Consider the following 18,849-nt stretch of genomic DNA (forward strand, 5'->3'; position numbering starts at 1 on the left):
AGATGCATTGTTTATTCTTCTGATCTTTCGTTAAAAAAAATCGCAAAAATCGAACCATTCATTTTTTAGTAAAGGGGAAATTCACATTATGAAATAAATGTTTTTCTCCAAAACACGTTCGCCACAATTATTGGCACCCCTAGAATGTTTTATGAGTAAAATATCTCTGAAGTATATTCCCATTAATATTTACCTTTTTTTTTTAGCACACCAGGGTGACTAGGAACATGAAATTGTCTAGCTATGGCTTCTTGTTTCACAGGAGTATGAAATAGCTATTTTCCCGCCAGGAGGACGTGTGTTTATATTGCGAGGAGGAGAGTTTGAGTGGCTAAAGGCTTTCCAAGGATCACAGATGGATTGCAGAATTGCAGAGATTAGTTGAGTCTTGGGGTCAGAAAGCCCAAAATAAATAAATAAATAAATTCAAACAACCCAAACATGTTGTTTTGGAGGGTTTCAAGAACAATCCACCTCGCTCATCCAAAAACAAACTCCAGCATATTCAGTTGTCACTGTCAGACTGAAACGTCAAAAGGGACCAGATTCTATAGTCAGATGAAAAAAAAAAAAGCTTTTTGGCAGCAAACAAACTAGATGGGTTTGGTGCAAACAGGGATAAAAAGTACTCCATTCCTATGGTTAAATATACCGCTGGATCTTTAATGTTGGGGGCCTATTTTTTTGCTGGAGGTCCTGGTGTTCAGATACATGGTATCATGGATTCTGGCAAATACCAACAGATAAAAAAATCTAAACCTGATGGCCTCTGCTAGAAATCTTATAATGGGCCGAAGTTGGATCTTCCATCAGGACAACGATTCAAAACAAACATCAAAATCAACACAAACATGTGACACTGAGCACAAAATAAAGCTTCTGCCATTGCCCCCTGACCTGAGCCCTATAGAAAATGAGTGGGCTGACCTGAAGAGAAGAAGCACCAACATGGATCTGGGAATCTGAAGGATCTGGAGAGATTCTGAATGGAGGAATGGACTCTGATCTCTTGTCAGGTGTTCTCCAAACTCATCAGGCATTATAGGAGAAGACTCAGAGCAGTTATCTTGGCAAAAGGAGGTTGCTAAAAGTATTTAATACATGGGTGCCAATAATTGTGGCCAACTTGTTTTGGAGAAAAGCGTTTATTTCATAATGTGATTTTCCCCCCACTTTCAATTATTTTACTTCAAAGAAAGGTTCGATTTTTGTGCCAAATTTTTTGAAAGATCAGGATAAACAATGCAGATTTATTTTTACAGCCATCTTTGATTATATTTACCAGGGGTGCCAATAATTCTGACCACAACTGTAGCTCTTTCGGCATAATCCTGAACATTGTATTAAGCATTCGTTCCATGTGACATAGAGCGGAACAGAAGCTCTCAGGAGCGCGTGTAAACTTCACATGCTTTTGATTTTCCCGGCAAAAAGTCACAAATATGAGAAATGAAGTTGTAATTGCGAGATATAAAGTTGCAAATACGATATAGTAACAAATATGATAGTTGCAAATACAACAAATTAAGTCACAATTGTTAGATCAAAAGTCTTACAAATATGAGAAATAAAGTTGCAAACACAATGAATAGTCACAAACTTGAGAAATAGAGAGAAATAAAGTTATAATTGTAAGAATTAGTTGCAATTCTATAAAGTTGCAAATACACAAAAAGAACTCTCAGTTGTGGAATATAAAGTTGCAAATGAGAAATAAAAGACACTTTTCCCCCGCCAAGCAGAACGGTTCTTCAAATGGCAAGGAACGGTTCCAGTTGTTCCACTAACAATTCACTTGCCAGGGAAATTTAAAACCAAGCTGTCTCCAAATTTCTGTCAGACCCTTTCTGAGTTCTGTCAGCCCCAAATGTTTCCAGGAAGTTAGCACATGGGACAGATCTCCAAGGTAATAATACATCGCAGCTCTTAATTATCAGCCAAATTGACAATAATGTCAAACACCTGAGTCATCTCTCTTGTCCGTATCCGTCAACACACTAAATGAAAATTAAAGCCCCTGCGTCGTGCGCCATCCAGTTGAGTGGCCTTACCCGAGGTCCTGTGCCCAGTCGGAGGTTCAGAGGCGGGTGTGTGTGGAGATGAGAAATGGCAAGAGTGTTTTGCACCGACCCCATGGGATCCAGCCTTCTGTTGGCCTTCACTGACCCAGATCTGCCCTGAGAAAGATTAAACTCAAGGGTCCTTCTGTTCCCTAAAGCCTACGCTCCACAGGCAGGGTATGCAAATCCAAGCCAGTTCAACTGGAGCCGCAGAGAGAAAAGATGTGCAATTGTGTTTTTGTGCAATTGGTCAAGAATTGCAGAGATTACACCAAAACAGTTGACTGCGTTTTCAAGAACCTCTCACGGGCTGATGGTTCAGTTTATCTCACAGGCACAAACATTGCTCACTTGCCACATAAATGAGTCTTCGTACCTCGCTAACAGCCTGGCAGCTGTGCGACTCTAAACACGCTTTTCTCGTCTCTAAAGAGCATTCAACCGATTTAACCTGGTGTTTGTCGTAAAACATCTTGACATTGATTTCAAAGCCAAATGCCAAAGCCACTGTTTTACTAGCTTGTTTGAACATTGTCCTCTTGGTTTTAATGTGGCAATTGCATGTGCTTTGCATACATTAAATGAACAATGAGGTTGAAGGCATCCATCTCTGGGTTCTGTAATTAACATGGAAATGGGAGAATGGTATTTTGACTGCGCTTCGCTCCCCTCTGGCCCTCCTGGGCGTGTCTCCACTGACACAAAGCTAATGAATGAGCTGGTGATTTATGGGTAGTGGGCTTCCACTTAAGGAAGAGTGCGTGTCTTGACTACTTGGTTTGAATTCTAAGGAGACCTTCAAAGGTGAAAGCTCAGATGATCTCTGTACCCTCAACATCTCGCAATAAATTGCACCCGCCATGTGATCCACCATAATCATGACAAGAACCTTTGACTGGATTTTGGACTGAAGTTTAAAAACTTTAATAGCACAGATGAGTACCTACATGCACGTTGACCAAGTGACATCATGTTCTTAAATCAACAGCCTTGTTGAGATGAGAGATGTTTAGGAATCTGTATGGAATCTTCCAGTGATCACACAGACCTTGATTAGTGGGTTTAGGTTTGTTAAGGTTGGAGCTAATCTCTTCAGGAAGGTGGCCACCCCTGTGTTAGGTTTCTTTTCTTTTTCTTCCTCTTCTTTTCTTTACATGAACATTCCAGAATTACAGTTGGGAACTTATTCAATTCTGTGGGTTAAAAAAAATATTGACATTCGGTTCCATTAACGGTTCTTGCATGTGAATTTTTCTGCAGATAGCCTATTGTCGTGATACCATTCTACCATAATACTGTGACAGAGTTTTGCACAGAGACGGCGCAAAACCGCTAATACAGTGCGATAATCATAGTCCGATTACAGAATGAATAACTCTTATGGGTTAAATATTACTTATGTTATGAATTAAAAAGAAAGAAAAAGGAAACAGCACAATCAATCAGCGGTGGACTCCCGGTTTAGTAGACAAAAAACAAACCGAACGATTGAATCAAATGAGACAATTCTTTTTAGTGAATCCTTAAGTAATCACGACCTTATTCACAGCAGAGCCATCGGTGACTTTTAACGTAAATGAAAGCGAGGCTGTGAGGGATAGATAGGCTACATCTCTTCAGTGGGTTGTGCTGTTATTTAATGTGGTTTTTTTTGTGGGTTGTTCTGCTGACTAAACACTGCAAAAATGTCTTTCCAAGAAATTCAAGTTGACAAAAAACCCCAGACAATATGAGTTGTGGAAAATGATAAGTGATCTAAGAGCTTTATACAGCTTTTTGCAGCGTATGCCACTGAAAACACTTCAAGTCTATCTCTCACAGCCTTGCTTTCATACCAGTCATGATGTTGCTCTGAATAAGGTCTACACTGACTGGTTGTTGTTCAGATCACAACGTTTAGTTCAATTGCAGTACAAACGAAAAACTTAGTTGTAAACTAGTTGTGTACTCAAACGTTACTTCTGTTACACTTAAAGTAGCCTATACTTAAAAGTATATTTTATACTCTAAAAAGTGGGCCAATATAGTCCCAAGTAGTATTGAAACAGTACACTACAAGTAGCTATTTTAGTACATTGATATTATTATATAGGCATACTAAAATGTACTTGAATTTTACTTACAGTAAGTATACTAAATAAAATGAACTTGAAGTAGGCTATAGGCTACTTATTTTTCGTAAGGGGACTTCTGTGTGCATATGTTATGATAACTTAAACACACATTTTGCATTTTGTGAGCACGTCTGCATGGAACAGCCTATAGTCTATTACTACATGTTTACTGTTTCATACTGTATATTATTATAGGTTGCTCATCATTAAAAGGTGACGTAGTTACATTGTACTTACTCAAATAAGAGTAACTTCATGTACTATAGAGTTACAGTATGGTTAGGGTTTGTTTAAGGGTTACTTTATTTTTAGACTTACTTTATGTATTACATGTTGTTGTTTATTTATATTCTCCTTTTTATTCAAGGTCTACAAATGCACACTGCCTTTCTTTTCATCTAAATGCTTATTTGCCATTTTTCTTTCTGATTTTCTCACCTCAGGCTAGTCAGGTGGGAGTGACTCACATTCTTTGTTTCATTCTTTACCCTCTACTTGTTTTATCTAACTCACTGTCTCTTTCTCCACACTTTTCTTCATTCCTCTTCCCCATCTCCTCAGCATCCAGTGTTGCCCGGGAAGAGGTAATTTCACGCCCCTCAGTGGCTGTTCAACCAGGTGGAAGTAGCTGCTATGTGCCTGCCGTAACCTTAGGAACCAAAGATTTTAACGGTCTCAGCTGTTAACGTTCACGGACCAGCTTTGTCTTTGTTGTTGTAAACTTTCGGCTTAAAGGCACACTATGTACGATTTTTGGACCGAAATTTCCAAAAACCACTAGAACAATGTTATATATTTTATTGATTCGTGTGGGCTACTTACATTATCCCAAATGTTTCTAATAATGTTTAAATCCAGAAAAATAAGCAGTTTTAACCAGGACACGTACCATGTCTGTGCGTCGCCTTTCAATTACATCATACCCGCGTTACCCTCGATTTCTGGATTTATTTTGTAGAAACCATGGAAATACCAAAGACGCTGTAATATATTATGTTATCAGGTGAGCAACTGTTTGGATACATTTATCGAAAGGAAAATGAATCATTGTTATACAGCTCATCGCAGTTAGTCTTTTTTTTAAAATCTCGTCTACTTGATTTTAGTGGCGAAAAATTACATAGTGTGCCTTTAATTTCTATGTAAAATTTTCAACATAACTTTCAAAAACATTGATTTCAAGACAAACACATAGCTTAGAATGTATTTTATTTTATTTATACAAAACAACAAAGACTACCAAAAAGTTAGTCAAAGGAACATAATTTTGGTTTTTGAATGAAATACATTTCCTCACGATCTCCAAAACACTCCTTAAAAAAGACAAATACAATCGTTCACAACAGTCGTCAAATGACACTCTCTTGGCTTTAAAAAGAAAGGGGGAAAGGGACCACATTCTCTTGTGACCGCAACGATGGGGATTCACAGACGGAGACGAGACGGACAGACAGAAGCGTCCTCGGCCGGGTTAAGGTCATCAGACTTGCTGTCTAGCTCGCTGGTCAAACAACACATATTGTGCTTTCTATTTTTTTTGTTGTTGCTGTTCTCCAACACAACGAGAGTGCAATATTATAATGCTTTGAAATGCTGCTGTATACATTTCTACATGGTTGGCACATTCAGACATTAACTTATCTATAATATCGGAGCTTTTAACATGATTTAATTTCTTCTTTCATGTATAAATACAATATACTCTTTTTTCCAGGCATCTGGACCCCATGTAAAAAGCTTCAACGGATGATTATTTACAGTGACAGCGTGATGAAAAATGCCCCTGTGAAGGTCATAAATAACAATAATAACAATAATTAATAACATAATCAAAAGTCCCAGATTCACGTTCTGAAATCTGTACACTCATCCACTTTTCTTCGGTTCTTCTCTTCGGTTTCCGAACGAAAAACGGAGGGATGCCCAAGTCAACCTTCATGTGTCTCACAGCCTTCCCTTATCTCATCTCCTGAAAGAGTAGACAAAAAGTAGAAAGTCTGAGTGACAAAACAAAAGATAAACAAGCTTTTAAAATGACAGAATAACGTTTGATGCAAATAGAGTCATTTGAAAATCTTAAAAAACAGTTGAGACCAGTTTGAACCAGATTCTAAGATGGTTTTAGATGAACAATGCTGGTTATTATAGCAATTTCACCATTGTAAGATGGTGTGAAAGTGAAAAGTGGCTAAAATATAGACAAGTGGTAACCAACGGTTTTAACTGGTCATTTAAACTGGTCAACCAGCTTAGCTGGCCTGTTCAGCAAATAATTGTGGCCTCTCTCAAGACAAAAGAAAGTCTTTTTGGTTTGGTATGTCTATAGATGACTTAATGTAGCAGGGATTGTCCATCATGGGACGTGACAAGATCTGAGGACACAGAATAAAGGCAGACCCCTTCTCCGTCAAGCATCTATTCACGCTCTCTGTCCGACTGGAAAGATAACGCTAACCACCGTGACAGGACAGGGTAACCCGAAACTCCCTCCCCAGGGAACGTAAAGCCCTCTTTTATGTGGCCTGTCCTTTATGTTCCAGAGGGGGTAACCTGAGAAGAGGGTGCACATCTGAGGAAACTCTTTAGTCCATATGGATTATGTGGACGTATTTTTATGTGGATTACTCATATGGAGTGTGTAACCCAGTGCCCATCACAGAGCTAATCATATCTATATGGAAATAATGTAAAAAGACAAAAAGTGTTATGGTCCACTTTGGCCCATGCAACTAGTTCTTCCTAATTTGATTTCTCAAATAAATGGTGAGAAACGTATCGTGGTAAAATATTGTGGTATATGAGTATATGAGTAAAGTATTGTGGTATTTCTGGACACACTATTTTTTGGACATTACTCAGTTACACGACATGCAGCCACCACTTCACCACTGTACATTTTTGCACAGGGAGAGTGATTTATTTATTGCAAAGATGTAAAATAAACCACAATAAGCCATGTTAGCGATTTTACCATGGTAAAAGGATTACAAATACAATGCAAATTAATAAATTACTGCTACTGCTACTACTACTATTTATTATTATTATTATTTACAACCATCAATTCTTCAACCAAATAATGCAGAATTAATAATAACAATAACTATTATTATTAATTACAAGCAATACTTTCACCAGATAATGCAGAATTATTATTATTTATTACAATCATGTGGACTGTTCACAGGTTATTTTTTACAGGTATATTTGCTATTTTACAGCTTTGAACAGGTTTCATGCAGTTAGATTTTAGAGCTGGAACTCTTTAGTGAATAAAAAGCATTTAGTAAGAAAGAATATGACAACTTTCTCTAAGAGTCTCTTCTTTTTGTTTTTGAGACCTGTAAAACTTGATTTTAAGAGTGATCGTGCAAGTGTTTGATATGAGAAGAAAAAAGCACTTTACAGACGGATCAGCCAGTTGCAGTCTCTTCGGTCATCTGTTCCCTGAGCAGTGGGGAATGTACTTCAGAGGAAGTGTCTGATTGCTGGCTAAAAGTACTGTGTCTCCTCTGCTCTACACAACACTCACATTAAGTGCCCAACAGCCAGATGGACTCAGCCAGTCTAGACTCATCCACACTTAGTCAATTCTGTCTCACCAATGAATGAGTGTTAAGAAAAGATAAACTAATGCACATGTTTGGTGAGCCTGTGTTTGACTAAGCTCAGCTAATGTTTAAGATTTGGGATTAGGGTTAGGATTTGGGAGGACGAGGATTAAATCTTGAGAGCATATTCTTTAAAAAACACAATCAGTATTACTGTACATATATCTAAACATTCTTAAACAAGATGGATTTACTTCAGCAAAACTGTGTAACAATTGTTTTAAGCATAAAAAAGAAATGTTTATGTGTTAAGACAAATACTAAATTAACTCAAATAAATATAAATATATTCTCTGAAACAAGTATTAATATAGTCTTAAAATATACTATTTTCATAAATCATAAGTGTTTTTTATTAATGAAGTACAGTAAATTGTAAATATTAATATTGTTTTAAGGATTATTCAACATTTTTACAAAAATATTGATCAAGAAAATGATTTTCTGTAGTGTGAGAAATGTTAATAGGTCTTACATCATTTCTCTTCCTGCCCGTTCCGTGCCCTCGTGATCCTGTTGACCCCCGTGATGATGAACTTCCTGTTGTGGAGCAATTGCTGGACATCTGACCGCGAGACAGGAAGTTGGGCTTGTTGTAAGGAATTAAATCATCCTCTGCTGAGAGGCACATAAACAAAACCATGTTAGGGGTATAAAAAAAAATTACTGAAAAAGTGTATGGGCCCTATCTTGCACCCAGCGCAATTGACTTTGTACACCGACGCAAGTATCTTTCCTATTTGCTCCCGACACACAGCAGACTTTTCCCTCCACAGACGCACGTTGGTAAATTAGGGAATGAACTTGCGCTCCCGGGGGCGGTTCAGCGAAAAGAGGAGGCATGTTCCGGCGCAAACGTTCCCTGGTGCTATTTTGCAGTTTCAGAAAACTATTCCGCCACAGACCAGGAAAAACCTAGTCTAAAGTCAGTGGTGCGTTATTCAGATGCTATTTTAAGGGCGCATGCTTGGCCATAATGTAGCCAAGAAGACGCTCTGATTGGTTTATTGCACGTTACGCCCAAACCACACCTATGAGTAATGTAGCTACTTCAGACCAACCCATTTTAGATTTGCGAGATATATATATTAGGGGTGTAACTGTTCACAAAATTCATGGTTCGGTTCGATACGACACAGTGGTGTCATGGTTCGGTACGTTTTCGATACAGCAAAAAGAAAGAAATACCAGAGAAATTTCCTTGATTTAAAATATATATATATATATATATATATATATATATATTTATAATTTTAATAAGTGTGAGTTTTCCTTCAACTTGAAACTTGTAGTTTTATAAATGGGGGTAATCTTTGAAGGATGAAAAAATAATGTTTAGGTCATCACATAACAAATAACATTTAAATATGATAATACTTGAGTTTTGAAGTGCTGGAAAAAAACGTGTGACGTACTTGAAAGCATTTTACTATTCCTGCCAAACTTCCATGGTTACGGTTAGTGTTACTACATTAAATCCATGGTGAATGTTGCTGATCTGTGGACTTAAAGCCTATAACTAGTTCATTCATCGCACAATGTTTCTCCTGGGTTCCATGCCAGTGCTGTTTGATCTAATAGAGATCTATGGTTAATAACAGAGAAATGTGAATGCTTCTCACTAGATCTCGCAGCGATGTTATTACTTCTGTGGCGAATTCAAATGCGTTCTTTACCGGATCTCTTAGCGCTCGCTGTGTAGGAACAGTGTCGCTTGATCAAGATCGGCTTGTGCTGCACTGACATTGGTACAATCTGATAAACGGTCCGTGAAGCACAAAATAATGAGTAGCAGTTTCGTTCCGCTTTCATTACGTTTGCCATTTGATGTTGGGTAACGTTGCGGTGGTCGCGTCACGGCAACTGCTAACAAAATTTTGGAACGGTTCAATACGAATACGTGTATCGTTACACCCCTAATATATATATATATATATATACACACACACACACATAAGTGTGTGTTTGTGTGTGTGTGTGTGTGTGTGTGTATGTGTGTGTGTATATGTGTATGTGTATAAAAAAAGGAATAACAGCATTTAAGACTATCAGGTGTTCTCTAACCATCTATCCGTCTATGAGAAGAGTTTTTCCGATTGGGTGTGCTCTGTTCTCTCCTCTCCATGGAGGAATGGGAGCTGCCCACTCTCTCGAGGGACGTCTGCCCACATTCGAATCCCCCTAGTTGAGCACAGTGGATCTCATCCTCAGGGGGAGGTTCTGGTGGAGGGGGTAGATCTGCAGAGATGTGACCAGCATGTTAACTATGCTGGAGCAGGATAAATGATTAACTAACTTCACTCTGGAAAAGGCCTGGTCAGTAACTCACCGCCTTGCAGTATATCTCTTCGGTATTGACCGCTCTTGGATGTTTTCTTCTTCACCTTGGACTTCTGCCCAGGAGGCGTGTGGTCTGCAGAGGGCCTCGCTCGACCTGCAAGGGGGGATGTGACATGACAATAATGAAACAATAACAATTGTAGCTTTAGGTAGAAAATCTACCCAAGGAGATCTGTAAAGTGTGTGTAATTTTATATTGCTGGGAGCATGGAAGTGTTATTTTATTTCTGTTAAAACTTGTTTGTATGGAAAACTGAAACACACCAGGCGTGGTGTTGCTGATGTTCTCTACGCTTTGGGCAGCTCCTTGGCTCAGGTCCCGTTTATGTACTGAGCGGTGTGGCACAGTGTTGTCAGGACACTCCTGATTGGCCGACAGGTTTGGGTTGGACTGGGTTAGAGGAGGACTTGGTGCTCGCGGCACAGGCACTGGTCCGCACGGCAACCGACTGTCAGTTAGAACAAAGTTTGACAAGATGAAATACGAACAGAAAATTAGAAAATGACATCATATCTAACTAAAATGCACCCCACTCAATGTATCTCTGTTTTAACTCAAAACTGCATTTTCAGGGCCAACGAGGCACATGGAGAGTATAATAGGCACTCATATTAAATGAAAACATAGTAGGCCAAGATCAGCACTTTGTAAAAGTAAATAATCTTTTTAAACTTGGCAGAACTGCAGTCTAGAAGGAAGCTTAATGAGATTCTCAATATTTGCTCTGTGCCGTGATAATCTACAAATATGGACCCTGCAGAGGAATAAATTATTCTTATAACATATTCTCTCCTGCAGGAACAAACAACAGCACTGTAAAAATTCACCTAAGAGAGTGAAAACAAATAAACTATTCTATTAACGCAGAGAACTAAAATGACGCAGAGCAGTTTCCAAAAGGGTTGCTGATATTAACTGTCATAAAGTGAACATTGCCTCTAGAATAAAATAAACGTCATTTATGCATCATCTTATCAAATTTATATTTTGAAATACACTAAATACAGTTTTAGAAAAACAAATCGTGTTGACCTCAAACTCTTCAAACTTAGAACTCAAACTCTCCATTAACTTTTTATGCTATTTATGTGGAAAAATAATAAATAATAACTGAAATGCTGACCTATCAAAAAAACATGCATAAAATATTTTGAAAAATCATTTGAAAGTTTATGTGGGTGTCTCACCGTGCTATCTGTGTCTGTTCGAGCTGGTGTAAGCGTGGTATATCGTGGCAGTGGCCATCGTCTCTGGGAGATGGAGTTAAGGTGGCGGTGGATTGGTGGCTGTAGGACGTGGTCGGGGAAGGAGCCTCTCCTCTAAGGGGAGGAGCAGGACCGTCCTCCATCGTGCCGTCCATGAGGTAGGTCCTCTCTGGGAGAGGAGGACACCACTCTTCCTCATCGGACCTGTGTGAGGAGAAAAGCCTCGATATTATTTTGAGGTCCATAAACAAAGTACAGCCCTGAAATATGACTAAAAAGCCAACTTCACAAATCTTTTATAACATTTTTTATATACTATAATAATAGAAATATTGAAAACTCATGTTTGCATACACAATTTTTTTTAAATATTCTAAAATAAGTAATAAGAAATCCTAATTTGCTCCCACTAGCCATCGAAAAGCAGCAACTCATGTTTTGCTGGGCTGTAATGTAAATGAAAGGCTACTAGCTATTTTAAAAAGGCTAAAACGGTTTCCACAAAAATATTAAGCAGCACAACTGTTTTCAACATTGATAATAATAATAAATGTTTATTGAGCACCAAATAAGCATAAAAGACTGGCGAATGGCTGCTGAAAATTAAGCTTTGCCATCACAGGAATAAATTACATTTTAAAATATATTTAAAGAGAATTCAGGTATTTTAAATTATAAAAATTTTCACAATATTACAATTTTTACAATTTTTTTTTTTAAATAATTGCAGCCTTTGTGAACATAAGATACTTCTTTCAAAAACATTTTAAAAATCTTACCGATGCCAAACTTTTGAATGGTAGTATACAGTATATCATCACTTTATATATATATATATATCACTTTCCTTTTTTATTTATTTTTTTATGAGGAAATTAACAGATAGCGAATGATACAGAAGAAATGGGGCAGAACTTGGAAAAGACTCAAACTTGAGTTGATGTCAGAGCACATGATCTACCCGACACAACTATTACATCAACTTTTCTTATCACTCACTTGCCCTTCTCACTTGGAGTGGGAGAATAAGTGATTTTTTTTCTGCTTTATAACTAAATTCCCTCATTTTTATCAGACGGTTAAGTAACTCCAGTACCTCTGTGCTAAATCAATCACGGCACACTCATTATGATTGCCTGCTGCAGTAATCATCGGGTCAATGCAACCGGTGGCATATCGATTCCTGCTGCCGTTCTGTCAAATGAGACAGCCTGGCCTCCAGATAACAATATGCGTGATCTTTCAGCTCTCGTGGGACCAATCCATGCAAGAGCAATGGAAAATAAGTTTAATGCAGTGGCATTTTGAGTGACACTGACTCAATGTTTTGCCTCGGGCACTTTGAGGGCAAAACGCTGAGCTGAATGACACCTACACACTTTTTGGCGTGGCTGCTTGAATTTTTTGTTGAGTTCTTGAGCCTCGCTGAGCTGAAGGGGGAATTATTAAGATTATAGTCATAACTCAGTAACAGAGCTGATGTTCTCGCCTTTGGGCTAGCACAAAGGTTAAGCTCGTGATCCAAGAGTTCATCACACATTTGAGGGTTAGTTATGAAAATCCAGTCTGGCTGTGAGTGTTGCATTGCACTCTTGTGCCCTGATTAACATGTAATGCTCGAAGGAAGAAACTTGAGAAGGGTTGTACCTGTCACTGGCTAATGTGGTTACTGCGGGAGGCTATGTCAAGGTTATCGGATTCGCAGATCTCACTGGGCTGGTTAACCGCTGCGGCTAATGTGACTCGCCCTCGTTAGTGCCCCTCACGGGCATCCATTGGGTTCAAGTGGCGGCAGAAAGCAATAAAAGCGTCTTTACCCGTCAGCGCCTGCGGCCGGAGCACACTGCGGCTACTGCTGACCGCGAGCTTTACTAACAAGGAACTAATGTGATACAGACTAGGAAAAGAAAACATAATTCAGTCAGGCCATCATGAGGAAACAGGCCAGACTCAAGAGTAGCATATAGCTAACTTTGTTAGCCTCCATATACAGCTTTGTCAACAGCAATCAAACTGATCCGGCCCTGCGAATTTTGAGACTGTTCCTGGAACAATCAGCAAAACTTTGTCCAGAAAGCTAAATGAGCCCATGTCTCAGCTAGCCAACATGCTGCAAATTGGTAAAAGATGTCGACACATAGACATGGAAATGAAGTTAAAAAATAAAATGAATTGCTGAAAGCGTGTGTAAGAACTTGGGGTGAGACTTGAGACTTGTTTTGTCTGCCAAAGTCCTGATGGAACACTCTCTGGGCAGCTATTTTCTACTAGTTTAGCTCCTACCTAAATGAATAAAGACTGTAAGTTTTTGTCAAGATTGTTTAAATAACATGTCAAATCACCAATAGTATAATGTCAAAATAACACTTTTATAATGCTAAAAACTGTATTTATCAGGCAGGTCCAGCTGTCATAGAACTGAAATGAATCTGAAGCCTTCCAGTGAATTTTACCCCATGTCCTGGATTAGTTCGTTATCGTCTTCCTCCTCACACTCATCCAGATCTCCAGAGAGGGGTGGAGGTGGCAATGCATCCATCCAGTTGAGAGATGGTGTTTTTACTGGCTTCCCCATCAACTTCTGCTTTGGTTGTTTTACTGTAGAAAAACAAGTGATTTGTGAAGAACATAAAAAGCACAATTCAGACTTAATTTAGAAGTGTTGCTATTGTTATCTAAAACTAAAATTATAAAAAAATAGTTGAACTGAACTGAAATAAAATAAAATGTAAATATTAGATAGAAAAACTTGCCAAGGAAACTTAGTTGAAGTTCTAAAATTACTAAAACTGAAGATAAATTAAAGCTAAACAGAAATATATATGTATATAAAAAAGAATAAAAATGACAAAAGTACATACAATTACTAAAACCAAAATTAAAATGAAAACTGAAATTTTACAAATAAAAGCCAATTCTCAATATAAATAAATTCTATAATAATATATCAATAATAATAATAAAATAAAACTCTTATTCAGCCAAGCAAAGCATTCATACTAGCACTGAAGGGAACAGATAAGACTTATGAGATACCGTTATCAGTCTTGGAGCGGTCTGGCTGGGCATATTGAGCATTGGAGGTTCCAGGCTGAGCCATCCAATGGCCGCCATCTTGTTCAGGGCTGCAGGGCGCCTGGTTGGTGAAAGGCATGATGGGAGTGCTGGCGTAGGGCGTGGTGTGTTGAGAGTACGGAGCAGAGAAACTGCGCAGGTCCTCGCTGGTGGGGTCAATGGTGCTGTAGATGGGGCCTTCGTTGGAGTCTGCACTGTACTTCTCATTTTGGTTGAGGTAATTAGAGATTCCCGCCTCTGAGGACACGATGGTAAATTAATTAGGGTTTAATTAATAAGACTCTGTACTGTGGAAACTTAGTGTTAAATTAATTTAACAGTACAGCCGGTGGTGTTGTTCTATAACAGCGAGTCTTACCATTATAGTATCTCTCCGGGGTGTCATGTTTAGACGTACAGCAGTTCACAGAGTCTTTCCCGTTGTGAACAAGATTAGTAGTTGGCCAAGAATCAGCCAGCCATGGGTAATTTCCCATGTTAGTACCCAGCATACCAGGCCTGCATAACCAGACATATAAAAAAATATCATTAAGTATAGAATCTAAAATGTGTCTGTATTTACACTGAATTGATGCTTAAGAGGCTAAAAGTGCCATTTACCTTCCGTTAAGTCCAGAACTTTCTCCATGTGGAAAACCAACTGTAAAAAATATAACAGAATTCAACCACAGGCATAAATTAAGACATTAAGACTGAATGTCAGTGTTGTGATTGTTAACTAAAACTAAGGTACGTTAATTGAAATAAAGCTAAAATGAAATAAAATATAAATATTCGATAGAAAAACGTAAAAGAAAATTAAAAATGTTGCCTTGGAAACTTACTGTTACTAACTTACTACTAAAACTGAAATAAAAATACATTTAAGGTAAATAGAAATTAAAAACAAAAACTAATAAAAATGGCAAAAACACAAAATTACTTCTTAAATTAAATATAAAAGGCTAAAATTCTAAATATGAATAAATACTATAATAGTATATAAACAGTACTAAAATAACTCTGCTAAATGTTTCTTTAGGTGTGATATGTGTACGCTGCGCATACCTGCAGGTGTGTATGCAAATGATGCCGTGTAATGGCTGAGCTCTTTCCTCTTCTTCCGTCTGCAATAGATCCACACGCTGAATCCCATAAGGATTACCCAGCATGCTCCGCCAATGCCTGCGATGAAGGCAGGCTGCTTCACTACGTCTGTGATCTGCTCAGCCAGACTTACATTCTCGTCAGATTCGCTGCCTCCACCTGTGACTGTGGGCTGCTCTGCGGGCAATTCTGAAAAGGAGGGGAAGAGAGAAAGAGAGAGCAAAGACAGATCAAAGTGTTACTCAGTCAGAATGTCTTAATAGGACTCAGCTTATTTGAAAGAATTAAGCAATTTATTCTCAGAACGGGGCTTTAAAAAGCAATCAAAGAGAATTTACAAAAAAAATTGTACTTCTACTCCACAAGCATTTCACAATTTAATTCTTTCAGTTTAACAGTCAGGGCTGTGTTTTCAGTGAACACTCACTGATAAGCACAGATACGGGCTGGCTGTGAGCGCCCACTCCTGCGCTGGTGACTGCCGCCACCTCCACCTGGTACAACACGCCGGGTAGAAGCCCTTTTAATAAAGTGGTCAGCACGTTCCCGTCCACCGTCTGATTGATGTGGTAGCGTGTCTGAGAGTCGTTTCCCAAACACCAAACCTGAAACGAGATGAGACTAAGAAACTGAAAAATACTTAACACAGGTCGGACTCACATCTGCAATCATATTTCACCCCGAAAACAATAATAAAATAAAAAATATAATGCATTTTATTTTGCATAAAGAAAATTAAGCTTACATTTCGCACCATTCATAATTTATGTATTGTGACATTTTTAATGACAATAAAAAAAACAAAAACATTTTCATTACTGTAATATATATATATATATATATATATTAGGGGTGGAACGGTACATGTATTCGTATTGAACCGAAATGGTACGGGCGTCACGGTTCGGTGCATGAATATACACGGAGAATACACGGTATAAAAATAAATAAAACTCGCGTGCAAATTAATTCATGTAATGCGGAACTACGGGTTCTTTAGGGACACCTAATCTGTAGCCCCGCCTTAGCTTTGAACCTCTGTGGCTATAATGAACAGGCTGCGATGTCAAGATTGCAATGCTGGAATATGTTGTGTGTGCGTGCGTGTGTTCGTGCGCGTGTGTGTGTGTGTGTGTGTGTGTGTGAGAGAGAGGCGCGGGCGCGATCGAACAGTGGAAACATACTCCGTCATTTTGTTCATACAGGACATCATTCAAACTGCAAAGTGTTTACTTATATTTGTGTACACTCGCAATAAAACACAACATTGTGCTTTTGTCAAACTGGTAAACTCTTGTCAAACTGTAACCTACAACTGTCACCCAACCAAAATCTCTCTCACACACACACACACACACACACACACACACACACACACACACACACACACACACACACTGTTTAAAAGCAAAAAATATTTATCCAACCCCATTTAAAAACAGTCTGTGGGTGCAATCTTTTGGACATTCATCATATTGCATTGGTTTTCATTTCTTGTCCTCAAACAGAGGACTAATCTATTAAAAAAGAAAATCAAATGTGTTTTTAATGGTATAATTATTTTATACAGAAATAAATTATTTATAATTCAGATGAGAATAAAGTTAGTGTTAATAAAAATTTTAAGGAAAACAAATATATTGATCTGCAATATAGCAAATTAATTTTAAAGTCATTCAGGTACAATTACCAAACATATCTCAAGGTCTTTTTGTCTTATTCATTTAATTAATAAACTAATTATATAAAACTATTGTCAATGCACTACAAATAAACTGCTTCTATGCCTTTACTTTATTAATAAAACTTATTTAAAAAATACAAGGCTTAAGAGATTTATTTTCCTTTGGTGGTCCAGCCTGAGACATTGCCTTCTGCATTTTTGTTTTGCTTTTCCCTCCATTGTACCGAACTCGTACCGAACCATGATGTCTGAACCGAGGTATGAACCGAACCGTGACTTCTGTGTACCGTTCCACCCCTAATATATATATATATATATATATAATTTTATTTTTTTATGACTTTTTTATATATCATGATATTTTGTTGCACTGGCTTTAATTTATGTCGATTATTTAATTTTAATAATATTATTTTTTATAATAATATATTATATTATAACGCTAACACATCATGTAGCATTTTTGCCTTCACTATGAATAAACAAATTTCTTTTTGCAAATTACCTGGATTGGACATCACCATCTAAATCTCACCTTATACTCTTGGATGACTCCATTTTGCATCTCAGTGGGAGGAGGCTGCCATGATACACTGATGCTGGAGCTGTTGCTGAGCTTGACTGTTGCCACGGTTACAGCACGAGGTGGGGCACTCGGAACTGGAAGAGAATTAAATTAAAATTACAATTTGAAAAGTGAGTCTCCTTAATAGTAAATCTACATTATCCCTCTCCATAATTTTATTTGCCAGAATGAAGCGATTCATCTTCATATTATGTACAACAGAATAGAATTGAGTTGGACTAGGCTGAATGAACTCGAATTGAATTGATTAAAAGGAAATTAAATTGAAGTGCATCAAATGGAAACTGAAAGAGCTGCAGATATCTCACCCTCCTCTGGTGTGCGAAACGTCAGCGGGCGGCTGTCCATGCCCTGGAACTCGTTAAAGTAGGGTCGTATTTTAATCTCGTATTCCGTGCCTTTGAGCAGGTTAGCGATGACAGCGCTACGCTCTGTTGCAGCTTTCACTTCCTGCTGGGACCAGGAGCCGCCGACAGGACGATAAAGCAAACGATAACCCTGGATGTACTGAGACTGACGATCGACCTGACAGATGGAGAGAGGGAGAATGAGACGGAGAAATGATAAGCTGAGCCGGCAGGTGAATCACAAGGCCGGTGAGGAGCTGATTTGGAGGGCAGATATCAGTGGCACTTACGTTCCAGCTGATCTTCACTCTGGATGCCATCAGCAGCACTGGTTCATGAAGCTGAACAGCCATCTCTCCCAGCTCCCTCTGCACCTGTCGGTGGTCCACACCTTGACCTGTAGGACTCACATCTGCAAAAGACACCAAGAGACATCTAATATAAACATCTTTAAATGATGCGAATATATAAATATAGGATATATCAAGAAACCTCTCAAAAATACAAAGGGTCATAATTTCACAAAAACAAAAAATATATAATGTATTTTATTTTGCATTAAAATAAAGTTTAATTTTGTAATTTATGTATTGTGACATTATTTAATGTTAAAAAATATATCATTCTTGTTAAAGCAATATGTATTCTTTAAAAAAATGTATTATATATGTATATATTGTAAATTGTCAAATATTTATATAACTTATTTTTATTTAGTTTTCTCTTTCTCTCTTTTCTAT

General features: G+C 38.0%; 1 protein-coding gene across 4 annotated transcripts in view; it reads right to left on the reverse strand.

Moving 5' to 3' along the window:
- Positions 1–5,370: 5,370 nt before the first annotated feature.
- The window catches only part of robo3 (roundabout, axon guidance receptor, homolog 3), an 81,631-nt gene continuing 68,152 nt past the window's right edge, over positions 5,371–18,849 (reverse strand). For 2 of the 4 annotated variants that reach the window (XM_082158251.1, XM_082158249.1), the window contains 15 exons: positions 18,400–18,521; positions 18,071–18,287; positions 17,712–17,836; positions 15,920–16,097; positions 15,454–15,681; positions 15,007–15,046; positions 14,765–14,904; positions 14,368–14,643; positions 13,785–13,929; positions 11,314–11,535; positions 10,390–10,574; positions 10,115–10,219; positions 9,850–10,023; positions 8,261–8,400; positions 5,371–6,143 (listed from right to left, as the gene is read on the reverse strand). In XM_082158251.1, the coding sequence (XP_082014377.1) occupies positions 6,132–6,143; positions 8,261–8,400; positions 9,850–10,023; positions 10,115–10,219; positions 10,390–10,574; positions 11,314–11,535; positions 13,785–13,929; positions 14,368–14,643; positions 14,765–14,904; positions 15,007–15,046; positions 15,454–15,681; positions 15,920–16,097; positions 17,712–17,836; positions 18,071–18,287; positions 18,400–18,521 (2,309 nt within the window). In that variant the 3' untranslated portion in view covers positions 5,371–6,131. Of the gene's footprint in view, positions 6,144–8,260; positions 8,404–9,849; positions 10,024–10,114; positions 10,220–10,389; positions 10,575–11,313; positions 11,536–13,784; positions 13,930–14,367; positions 14,644–14,764; positions 14,905–15,006; positions 15,047–15,453; positions 15,682–15,919; positions 16,098–17,711; positions 17,837–18,070; positions 18,288–18,399; positions 18,522–18,849 lie in introns of all 4 variants that reach the window. The other 2 variants (XM_082158250.1, XM_082158248.1) reach the window with 1 other exon arrangement.

Source organism: Leuciscus leuciscus (assembly GCF_965113295.1).
Source record: "Leuciscus leuciscus genome assembly, chromosome: 24".
NCBI classification, from domain to species: Eukaryota; Metazoa; Chordata; class Actinopteri; order Cypriniformes; family Leuciscidae; genus Leuciscus; species Leuciscus leuciscus.